Source organism: Leucopleurus acutus (assembly GCF_964270905.1).
Source record: "Leucopleurus acutus genome assembly, chromosome: 7".
In the NCBI taxonomy this organism is placed as follows: Eukaryota; Metazoa; Chordata; class Mammalia; order Artiodactyla; family Delphinidae; genus Leucopleurus; species Leucopleurus acutus.
Genome location: NC_139150.1, coordinates 67,725,212 through 67,737,743, shown reverse-complemented (window position 1 = coordinate 67,737,743; position 12,532 = coordinate 67,725,212). Strand labels below are relative to the sequence as shown.

The 12,532-nt window shown below is 44.2% G+C and overlaps 1 protein-coding gene across 2 annotated transcripts in view; it reads right to left on the bottom strand.

The window, feature by feature from the left end:
- ADAMTSL1 (ADAMTS like 1) overlaps positions 1–12,532 on the bottom strand; it is a gene marked incomplete at both ends in the record, with an annotated part of 462,446 nt that overhangs the window by 221,331 nt on the left and 228,583 nt on the right. For both annotated transcript variants that reach the window (XM_082843595.1, XM_082843596.1), the window contains 2 exons: positions 2,533–2,662; positions 8,901–9,202. In XM_082843595.1, coding sequence (XP_082699721.1) covers positions 2,533–2,662; positions 8,901–9,202 — 432 coding nt within the window. The remainder of the gene's footprint in view (positions 1–2,532; positions 2,663–8,900; positions 9,203–12,532) is intronic.

Sequence of the window (12,532 nt, the reverse complement as noted above, 5' to 3'; positions counted from 1 at the left end):
CAGCTTCCTTTGGTGTTCAGTAGGACAAATAACTTCCTGGAAAAGCTACTTCTCTTAACCAGTGCCACCTCTTAGAGACATAGGCCCAGTGACCAAGACTCAGAACATCATTTCTGTATATCCCACAGAAAATGCTATGGTTTTTTTTAAACTGGCAGCCCATCAGGGAATACAGGGATCACTGTAAATGTGCAGGGAACACTGAATTGTGAATTAAAGATTTAAATTAGTCCCAAATGAATAGAAGGTGCTTGGGAAAATGACACACTGCCATGCCCCTACTAATACATTTTCTCTTTCATACACGTCTGACATCAACATTCCGAAGGAGGGATCTTCCCCGATGTCAGACTGAAATATTCCACAGGAGATGCATCTCTATACACTTCTCATTTTTAAGATGAAACTCTGTTTTGGCTCTTGGATGGGAGGTAAAGAGAGTGAGTCACATCAGGCCACTTTGGCCCCCTTTATTGTTTCAATTAGCATCATTCTACAAACACTCAGCTACGTATAGTTAGCCCAAGAAAACCATGCCTGCGCGCAGTAAGACATCCAGCCTGTCAGTCTGACGGTTCGCTGGTGGACATTAAAGCAGAGTTGACCTGGAGCAAATGCAATAACGTTAAGTCCAAAAGAGTCCTTGTCCTGGAGACAATAAAAACGTTGTAAATTAAGCTTATCTAATTTAACCGTAATCAGTACTTGGAGGGTGGGAAGTAACGTCTTGTGTCCTACTCCTTCTGCTGCCCCAGGAAGGGAGGGGTTTAGGGGTTGTAAGTCCCAGAAGATGTGCAGTCTGTCCCAGGTACTGACTCCTCAGCCATGCCTCAGCTCATCACAGCATTTGGATGTCATTACACCACTGGAATGTGGTTAGAAAGACCCTCATGCTTGTTTTTAAAGTGACGGTAAATAGGTAGAACAGAAATGATATCAATCATCAGCACAAAGCAGCAGTAACAGCAGTCCAACGCTCCTGCCTACAGCGTCATGAAGAGTTATGGGATTACTGGAGCAGGACGTGGTGACCTCAGATTATCTCGCGCAGCTAATTTATTTCGCAGATACGGAAACAGAAGGGGCAGACGTCTTGCCCAATGTCACACAGCTAGTGGGTGGCCGAGCTAGGATGAGAGGCCAGGCTTCCTGGCCTGCCAGCCAAGGCCCTGGCAGGCTGTCCCTGCTGTACGTCTTCTGCTGCTTCCTATTAAGGAGACTGCAGTCAGATGGAGGGGTTTGGATCCCTTGCCCATGCAGCAAGGTCTTAGACTCACTGACACACAGTGAGGTCAGGACAGAGATGTGCACAGGGAGAGAAAAAGAGGTGTCTCAATATTCTATGCACTGGACCTAGGTTTTTCTTGGCCCAGCTCTTGACTCTACTTTACGCTGTTACTCCCATGGGTGGGGTAGTGCCCCCAGCAGTGGCTAACTGATTTTCTGGTTGCCTTGGAGAATACGGCACTAGTGGCCCTCGTCACTTCTGCATTTGAAGAGGGAAGCCAGGCCCACCCTTCAGACTAATATACAGAATAACTCTGGTGATGAGCAGGAGAGCGTCACTGTGGGATGGTGCCCTGAGATGATCGAGGAGGCCTGCAGTCTGTATCCTCTAAGTCCCCGAGAAAGGCATCTAGTCGGCTGAGAAGTAAGACAGGCAGCATTAGCCCGACCAGAAAACTATCGTTAATTCCTGTAGGCAACACATTGCTTCTCGCATGATACCTTGCAGAAACAGAAGAAATATCCCTCAGAAATAGCAACGCTCTCCGTATGTAGGACATGATCCGGGAACATTCTTCAGCCCATCAGCAGACTTGAAAGTCTGGCTTTGCTTCTTTAAGTGTCTCCCCTTTGAAACCAGAATCACAGATGAGATGGGAGACTTGCTCCAAACACGTGTATGAAGGAAAGTCTCTCAAGACCCCATAACATTGCGTAGGCTGAAGCAGTGACTGGATTGATGAACTAAGGCTCAAGGTTGGATAATAATGAGACCCAGGCAGGGCTGAACAATGATATGCTCTAATTGATTTTATGCATGTGGAATGACAGACGCACACCCCCGATCATGCTATAATGAATCCGCATGCTGTGTGTGCATATAGATTTCATGGTGGGTCAGTTATGCCACCCAGATCCTTCAGTTCCTGCAATCCGCAAGCCAATCTGTTACCAGGGTGGGAGGGCTCGGGGCACAGGCTGAAAGGTGGCAGAGACCGTAAAGCCTGTAGTCAGTTCTCATTCCCTCCAGGAGAAAGCAGCAGTGGGGCCTGTGCACATACCAGCCACACCACGGGGCTTTGCTTCAGTGCACGGAGCATGAGCTTCTGCACCCTGGACCACTGGGCTGGAATTCCAAAGCCCTGGTTTCAATTAAATTCAAGTGGATTTGACTAAAAGTTTGAACTGACGCTAATTGGTTTTCAAAACACTGGGTAACAATAAGCGTTCTGGTCTTGCCCATGGACAGACATACCCCGTTCTGAACACGCTCCTGGGCAGCAGGGCGGCCAGTGCGCCTCTTACCTTGCCGGGCAGGGATCCAAACTGCAGGATTTCAGGAGCTGGGGCGGCCGCTGGCTGGTCACGCACAGGTTTTCATCCACGGGCTCCCGTGTCTGTTTGTTCAGGCAGATCACCACCGCCTCCTGGACACCTGTGTACAGATCACACTGTCAAGGCCAGAGTGGGCGTGTGGGCGGTGAGCATGTGAAGACGGGGCAGCTGGTGGGAGGTCTCTGCGACTGGGAGGACTCGCTGCGTGTCAGGCAGTTGAGAGTCCGGGGCTGCCCATCTCGTCAGGCATCGAGCCGTCTGAAGAAAGCACTCAGAAGTTTGTGCCCCTTAAGGAGGGCAACTCCGCCAAAGTGGGGAGGCTGCTCCCAGCACTGCTGAAACGCTTAAAAAGATGCCACCCGGCTATGCAGCTGCCAGTGCTGAAACAGGATAATTTAAAGCAGAAGGAGAGCAGGTTGACCAAAGTAATGACCCCAAGACCTTCACACATTGTATTCTAATCAACAGGAGATGACGGTATTTGGAAGGCAGGCCCAGAGCCTGAATGTCTGAATGTCCAGCATTCTGTAAATTGCTGTGCTTCTGGGGCCTTGCATCTAGGGCTTTGCTGGTTTCCTTCTGATTCGGGTTCATTTCTTGAGTGACCTAGAGCAGCTTGGCAAGTTGGAACAACGAAAGAGGACAAGATGCCTAATGACGAGTGACATCCATGGAAGACAATGTTCCCACTGTCACCCACATGCCCCTAACTACAGACCTAGTAAAACAGGAGTCTGAGGAGCGACTGGCGTACAGTTACTTGGCTCTTCCAAGGTGGGTGTAGGATCTCTCATGGAAGCTTTCATGGGACAGGGACACATGTAACCATGTGTCCAGATATAATGGACATCCTTGTCTTGTTTCTGATCTTAGAGGAAAAGCTTTCAGTTTTTCACCGTTTTGTATGATGTTAGCTGTGGGCTTGTCATATACGGCCTTTATTATGTTGAGGTACATTCCCTCTATACTCGCTTTGTTGAGAGTTTTTATCATGAATGGACCTTTAATTTGGTCAAATGAATTGAATATCGTTAAATTATATTAAATTTAATGTAATATCCAGACATTTCATCCCGCTTCCCAGTCATAAAAGCAGTAGCAAAAAATCCTCTGAGTGAACATGATTAGCCAAGTATTGAGGCTAGGATCCTGACATGCCCCATTCAATCCTCTCAACAACTCCATGAGGCAAGCACCGCTTTTATCCCCATTTTACAGATAAGGAAACTGAGGCTTAGAAGGGTGAAAAAACTTGTCGAGGTCATACAGTTGATAAATGGTGAAACTGTAGTGGCTGTGCCTTAGCACTGGAGCGTTAATGACTGACAACGCTAACATTCAAAAATACTAAGAGGATGTTACATCTGCTGGAGATCTTCAGGAATAAACTAGACATTTGTCTGGAATCATCTCCGCAGAATTCAGTTGAAAGAAGAAGAGAGACGGGACATTCCTGATAATTTGCTTTCAGTCACTCATAGCTATATACATAAAGATATGTACATCTAAATGTACCTATGTGTTGCTAAATATTTGTATGCAGTTATAGCAGAGTATGTGACAATCCATATACTAGTTTTATATATAAATACACATACATTTTCTTTTTAAAATCTTCTGCATTGCTTCATCAGATAGTACCTAATATAGTACGACAGACCTATCACTTCTCAGCCCTGTCGCTTCCCTCCTCCTATCTACCCTGTGTTTCCCCAAGAAGTTATCACCCCAATCAACAGGCTAATGCTTTCCAAGGTGACGTCACACTGACTTCGAGAGGTCACTCAGCAAGCCACCATTTAAAAAGTGACATTTTAAAGCCTGAATCACAATCGCCTTTCTCTTTTCCTAGGAAGTCTGACAAATCAAACACTAAAAAAAAAAAAAAAAAAAAAAAAATCAGTCACAATATTTTCCCTGTCAGCTTTCTTTTTTCTAAGCCTTTTACGAGCTTCAAAAATTTAATTTAAATATATCACGGCCAGTTCAGGGTGAAGCATTTGAGATTTATGCTAGACATTCAAGATATTCCATCATATTCTGGAATGCTGACTCCAGGGTGTCCTCCTGGTTGCAGCTGGAGTGAGCCACTTGAAATTCATGGTATGATGATATAGCAAAACACTTCACAAGAAATTGTTGATCTCTTCATGGATACTTCCCACCAGAACAGTCTGGCATTATTAAGGTCATGATGACAAGGCACTAGATGAGGCCAACTGTTCCATACAGAATCTAGAGCTGTGATTCTGTTTGAAATTAAGGTTTCAATTCATTTGTCTACCTGGTAGTATTCCAGAGATTCTAAATGTTACTCTAAAATAAAATATATTTTGGCTTTAGTCAGCTATTGAAGAGCTTATGAATTTGAGTTGGCAATCCCCGAGGCAGGAAGTGACCACAGGGCTTTTGTCACCTGCCTTACTTGAAAAGGCTGGCTTGGGGCAGGGCATGTACTGGGGGTGTATGAGTAATGTGACCTGTTTCCACTTTGTGAAATCCTTGTTTACAGAACTGAGGTCCTTTCAGGACTGCATGGAATGGGACTGCGAGGGTTAAAGTTTCTAAAATGACATCAGTAATCTTCTGAGATACACAGAACACATTCACATGACCCCAGCCAATAATCCTAGCTCAGGATAAAAGTCACCTTCGGGTTGGTTAAATGCTGAGATTAAGAAGCATTCTAGAGTTACTACCTTCTAATCTAACGTCTTCTAGAAGGATGCCCTCGGCCTCCGCAACACTGCATTCAGGGTCTGTTGTCATAGCATTCCTAGATGGGGGGGGGGGGGGGTGCGGGAGGCTAAGGGCAGAGCTCCGTCGTAATGAAGGAGGATCTGGGACCAGCCCTGTGGTCAACACACAAGAAATTTTTGTGGCATTAATGAATGAGATGCCTAAAGGGCAGGGCATTCCAAAGCAGAGCGTGCAATCTAGGCCAAGGGGCGGTGGGAAGGAACGGGGGCCTGGAGGAAGCAACGTGGCGTGAGGGAGCAGCCCTGGCATGGGGGTGTGGGAAGCTGGAGAGGGAAGACGTGTGAAGACTTCACCTGTCAGTTCACAGTATACTGGACTCAGGGCAGTCGGGCCGGGATGTGAGAAGTTAGCTCATCAAGTCTGTGCTCCTTCCGGAATGGGCTAATTTTTGCACTGAGAAGGACGTTTGAAACCAACACAGAACACACGTGTATGTATGGTCCTTTCCGATTCTGAGTTTTCCTTTCTTGACAGAAGCAAAAGGAGAGGACTCATAAGGAAAAGGGAGCAAGATGCACAGGATTTCACCTTTTATCCTTGCTGAAATCAATTTCAAGTTTTCCTTCGGCTAGATTTTTTTTTTTTTTTTGCGGTACGCGGGCCTCTCACTGTTGTGGCCTCTCCCGTTGCGGAGCACAGGCTCCGGACGCGCAGGCTCAGCGGCCATGGCTCACGGGCCCAGCCGCTCCGCGGCATGTGGGATCTTCCCGGACCGGGGCACGAACCCGCGTCCCCTGCATCGGCAGGCGGACTCTCAACCACTGCGCCACCAGGGAAGCCCCTTCGGCTAGATTTTAACGTCGATTTTACCATCTAGGAGGTCAATAAAGCTGTTCAGGTTCAAATCTACTCTCCTTGACTACACCTATCCGTTCACATATGGAAAATTAAAATATACCCAGGAGATGTTAGTGAGACAACAGGACACAGATCTGAACAGGTTAGGCTCACTTTCAATCTTCCAGAAAATGGGATTTTCGGTGTTTATATCTCCCAGAATAGCAAAATTGTTACATGATATTTGATGACAGCTTGGGGAAACGCAGCCACCAACTACAGCCTAAATTACTAACTAGTTCCTTCTGGTTGCTACCTCTGCTAGGTGAAAGGTTACTTTTGTGTCTATCCAATTTCATCTCTTGAGGTTGCAAAAACAATAAAATTAGCTAGACTGGTCTTATAACCCCAAACTGATTTAAAATCTATGTGTTAATCCTGCAGATTTTTGATTGGCTTCAGCAGGAATGATTAAAAATATCTTCAACCTCGTGGGTTATAGCTTAGTGAAAGATCAAAGTTGGTAGTACCATAAAATGTTACTGCCAAACAATGACTTCAAAATATACATATCCCGTACACCAAAATGATTTTTTAGTGTGTTTGGGCATCATATGCACCATGGGACCCGAGCATATTTTCACCACTTTGGAATTTTCAACTTTTAACATTTTAGGCATAGATATATTACCTTGGCACAGCGACACAACTGTGGGTAAGTGTGCACAGTTGTCGACAGATAAAGACCTAAGTGGATATAAATGATGTACACTTCATGTTATACAAAGATGCTCAGTTCCTACAAGCCGACATCGTTTGTGTATGAAATATACAAATCTTATTTCCAGATCAACAGCTTCTGAAAACCTTTTAAATGAAAGACATTCCACATACTCTCTACGCTTTGAATTTCATACCCCTGGTTGATCAGCAGCATGGTTAGAATCTTAAAGATAAAGGTATCTGGTCATTTATATATTCCATTACAGCATCATTTTTCCCATCTGCTCATAAAGTTCATGGCTTGACTTATAGCTGAGAATCATAACTGAGAGATCGTAAATAATCTTATTCAAAGCACATTCATTTTAGACTAAAGATCATGATTGTTCAATTCAGGTGATCATGGAAATTGGGGATATGATCATGGAAAGTGGAGATAAACACACACCATCGGAACTCCTGAGTCATTCACTATGTCGGAAAGAAGCAACTGTAGCCACTGCTGTGTCCTTTCCACCTGGCCTCTGAGCTCCTGCTGGGGCTCAGAGATCACCAAAGCTTATTTAATACTTCTCCCTCATTAAGCATGGAAGAAAAGATGTCCTCATTGTGAGTGGAGGGCACCACAGGACATGGATTAGCGGAGTTCCAAGAAACTGTCTTCCAGAATCAGATGGAAAATTCTAGGTTTTAAAATAATAGGCTCTCCATGAAAACACTTAAGAACTCCATGGTTTGAAATTGGAAGGCTTAGAAACAAAACGAGAACCTCAAGGTCAAGACTATTAAATGCTTATGAAGCGACCTAATGGAGAAAATTGATTTCTCTGCTCGTACTTGTTCCATTCCTTTTCAACTACGCATGAACAATTTGGGCACATGTATTCTGACATTCCCAGTAATGAGAAAAGATGCTTTTATAAAAGAGTTTCCAAAATGTCATGGTTTAGAAAACAGTTTGGGGAAATAATTTTAATATAGATATTTTTATACCAATTAAGTAAGAAACTTTGCTGGGAATGCAGATCCTTAATGTGACAACAGGGGTTACTGATAGCCAGTGACAGGGATTTGATGGGAAGTCAGCTAGCGTTTCCTCACCTATCAAAATCTCTCTTGGGAGTAGACACCGGAGACAGTGTTGACATGCATCTAATGCATTTTCTACAGTGGTACAAAAGATCGTAATCTTAAAGAATTAATTGTTGATTTAAAATGCCTTCTTCTCCCACTACAGTTCCATTACTAACACCTGAAATAGAAGAATCACTGAATCCGTTATCACCATGAACTAGACCTAAGAGAACCAGGTCAATATACATGGAAACACTGAACATTATTTATATAATATTCATTCAATGAGAAAGCTTCAGGAACTCTCTAAGTGCTTAAAGAAGTGAGGTATGATGAAAAAAGACCCTTGACAGAGAAATGAACAGCAGGCCTAGTCCCAAATGTCACTCACTAGCTGTGTGATCTTGAAAAAGTCACTCAGCTTCTCTGCATCTCAGTTTTCTCATCTATAAAATGGCAGTGGGGTCAGGATTCTTTAAATTCTTTCCAGTTCTAGGTAACCACAGTGTTATAATTGCCCTTATACACCCTTTCCCTTTGTCAATAGATATTACTCTGGGAATCAGCTGAGTAAATCAGATTGGCTGTACCCTGTCCTTGGGAACAGCAGACTGCTTGTCATCTTGGGTCTTGGTTCATACCACATGCACAGAGGCAAGGGCATAGAAAAATAAAAGTAAATGTTGAGAGCGTTGCCAGGTCAGTGTCAACTTTGTTCCTCAGTCAGATACGCTAAGATATATTGCAAAACGTCAGAATGCCAACTAAAAGTAAAAGCATTACTTGTGATGGCTACTCATAGCTGACAGTCTAAAAGCTGCTCAAGCCCAAAGAGAAATACATCTGTGTTTCATTCAGGCCGCTTTACATTTAGAATGGCTTCCTCCCCCTACTTACCATTCTTGGACTAGAGGCAATCACGTGACACAGTTGCAAGCAGAGAGAGAAGTTACAGAAAAAGGACAAGCCGGTGGCGAGGATCTGAGCCAGATCCCCCTTCTTACCTCCTCCACATGACTCGGAGCACTTGGTGAAGCCCTCATACTCCCAGTCGTAGAGCTGGTCAAAATCCTGCAGGCCACCGAAGAGGCCACCTGTCTCTTCCGGGTTAAACTCGGGAACCTCCCCGTTGCAGGGTCCTGCGTAGCAGGGGCGCTGCGATGCCGGCTTGGGCCCTTCACATTCGTCAACGGGCAGGTCGGCCACGGACTGAGAGAAAGACAGGAGCACCTGGCACCGGACTATTCGCACCTGGGTCCCCACACCACAGGTGACCGTGCAGGCCGACCAGGCCTCTGGGATGAACCTGCAGTCCGCAAGCAAACAAGAGGACAGGATGAGAAGCCCCAAGCAGGAGACCGCGGGTACTGGGAGGGTTCTCATCCCACCTGCCACCGTGGCCCAGTGCCGTCCCAGGATGTGCTCAGGGCTCAGCCACCCTGTCCTGTGCTGGGCGCTTCGGTGTAGTTCATGAGCTCACTTGCCACTGTTTCTGGATTGGTTTCTTCGTGAGTGTCATATGAACCCCCAGCTGGAAGACATTCCAGCCACAGACCACCTGCTTTCTCCCTGCTTTGCACCCACAGTGGTAGCTCTTTGGAGCAGGGAACTGGTTTCTTCTCTAGCGATCTAAATCCCAGCACTTGTGCCTCCTGCAGATGCCGGCTATTCTTCCAGCAGACTAATACTAATACTAAAACCTCTAACAAAATCAGCCCTCAGAGATATTTAAGGAAGCATTTTTTTGTTTTGTTTTTAGTCTGAATTTCAGGTTCTGTAACTTTCTTTGCTTTTCTGCTCAATGTGCTTCCCAAGATTTATTTATACACAGAAAGAGAAAGAGGGTTTTTTGTAAGTTTCCAAGACTGGAGCAGAGCCTTGTTCCTCACACATTCTTTGAATTAGTCTGGACTGCAGTTCTTTTTATATCCTAGAGAAAAGCCCTGCTACAAATTTAAATCCACAGGCATGTCACAGTAAACGAGAGGGCTCTGCATTCATACGAGTTTGTTCAACAGCCTCCAGCGCCTCCCCACCGAGAAAAGCCACATTAGGGAGAACTCGGTTTTGCTCTGAGTTTCTCTAGAATGTAGGACAATATCCAAATTCCAAAAAGGCTTTCTTCCTCCCACTAATCAACAATGGCCACATCTGCAATGACCTTGAGAAGCGCCTAGAGAAAAAAAGCCCAGAGGGAACCACTAACATTTTCACAAAGTTAGTATCATAATCCGGAGAAAGGACTTTGGAATTAAAAAAAAAAAAATTACTTTTCCATGGTCCTACTGCTTTTGAACAGGGAGTCATGCTGAGGAGGCATGCAAACCTGGCTCTTTAACCTTGACTTTGGCAGAAAAGGAAAGAAGTGATAAGAAGGTTATAGCATTAAATCTCAGCAAGTGAAAATAGTTCCTATCTAGTTTAGGGAAACTGAAATTCTAACAGGAAACCAATCCAAGTTTTCAAACTGGAAGAAGCACAACGAAGATGTGGCCTGGGCCCGAGCCTGAGCTGTGTGCAGAGCAGGGGGACTGGCCCGGAGACCCAGACGCATGGTGTCTGAGGCATGGAGGGAGTCCCTTTAAGAAAGGCCTGAGCATAGCACAGGGAGATGAGTGATCGCCTGGAGGGGTGGAATAGGGAGGGTGGGAGCGAGGGAGACGCAAGAGGGAAGAGATATGGCAACATATGTATGTATATAACTGATTCATTTTGTTGTAAAGCAGAAAAGAACACACCATTGCAAAGCAATTATACTCCAATAAAGATGTTAAAAAAAAAAAAAAAAAGAAAGGCCTGAGGCTTGTTTCCTTTGAAGATCCATCCCCTAGGGGTGAACGAAGGTCACATACAACCTTGTCAGGAAGGTGCATGAGGGAGGAAGCATGGCCCAGACTTATTCCCAAGAAATTCTCATCACAGAGTCACCTCCCTCTGTCTTTTCTGAATTCCTAACCATCTCCTGGCACCTAGAGAACGTGGTGGGGAAAACAGAATCCTAAAAGATTAAAATGTCTTTCCCTCTTTAAATAACGCTACCTGTAGCAGTCTTTTAGGAATATAAAACCAAAATCTGCCATCGAAATCATTTTAACCCTCTTATTACACATTCACATCTATCTGCCTGAGTCCTGGAACAAGGATCATAACAAATACACAAGCACTGAATTTTACAACCCAGGTGTGGACAGAAAGGAAAATACATACCAAACTATTTTATGTATAAGAGAAACCTCGAAGCAAATGATAAGTCTGCCAGCTTTGACAACAGTGATGAATAATGCTTGTTTAATAATGTGGCCCTGAATTTTGTTTTCAAATGAAGAAGATGACAAGATCTCAGAAAGAATGGCACCCTAACAGCTTTTCCCATACAGGAAGGATTATTGTTCTGTCAGCTATAATAGCCCTCTTCAGTGACTATTCCAAGAGACCAAGGCTCAAATAGCTTTTTCCGTAAAGGGCCAGATAGGGAAGATTTTAGTCTTTGTGGGCCATGTTTGGGAAGCTTTGTTGTTGCAATAACCTCTGTTTCCATCTTTTTCCTATATATTTAAACTTATGACAAGTAGCTAAATTGATTTGTTTACGGATTATCTCCTAGATAAAAAGTGAGTCCCAGATGAAATCTAGAACATAAAGGCTGCACAAATGAAACCCTCAGCTCTCCTTGCCTATAACATGAATCACTTTGCATTTGTTCTCTCTCCAGGACCGGGAAGATACACCAAAAGCACACTAAGTAGAAAAGGGGTGCTACCGAAGCCCCATGAACTCACTGCAATGATTGAGAACTGTTTACTTTAAAGTAGCATCTAAATGAAAAAAGTAAAGAAATATGTGTGTGAGGGTGTGTGTGTGTATTTTTGACTGTCGGGATACTTAGGGTTAATCTACTTTACGTCTCCCAAGTGAGAACCTTATCAAGTGTCAAACAGCCTTACTGGCTTATCTCCCAACCCACTATCCTTAGGTCTTCGTCAAGTTCACACCAATTAAGAACAATTTGGTCTGTAAGTGGTGCTGTCTTTTGGCAGTCATCTTAATATCTCTAGTGCATACACTGGATGATTTACTATTCTCTCTCACCGAAGGCAGGAGATTGTATTTCAAAAGGAAAATATCTAATAGTGCAAACGGCCAAATGAATAATAACTGTTTTTCATGTGAAACCTTCCCCCATATCCCTAGATCTCCCAACTCTGTATTTACTATCTTGAGCTTTCTGGCCACAAGTGGGAGGAAGCAAGGTCAGTGAGAGGGCAGTCATATGAGCTAGGAGGTTTAACTGCAATGTTTAGAAGACGCATCTTGAGTAGTTCTTGCTGAGTTAGAACCTTTAAAGTGGGACCTTTAAAATGGAGTCAATGTGTCTTTTAAAAATCAGTATATTAATCGTTTTGATGTACAGTGTATTATTGAAGTTTAATTTGGGTAATTTAAAAATTCTTTTGGTTAGCAGCACTATTGCCAGATGGATGAAGAATGGCTTGGATAAGTGAGTTCTTTCAAAGGTGGGCTTGAGCTTCAGAAATGATTGATATGATTTCTGCATTTAGTTTTCCCATCTCCAGGATAAAACAAACAAACGAACAGAACCCTGGCAAATAAGTAATTTATGTTTCTCTCTGGTCTT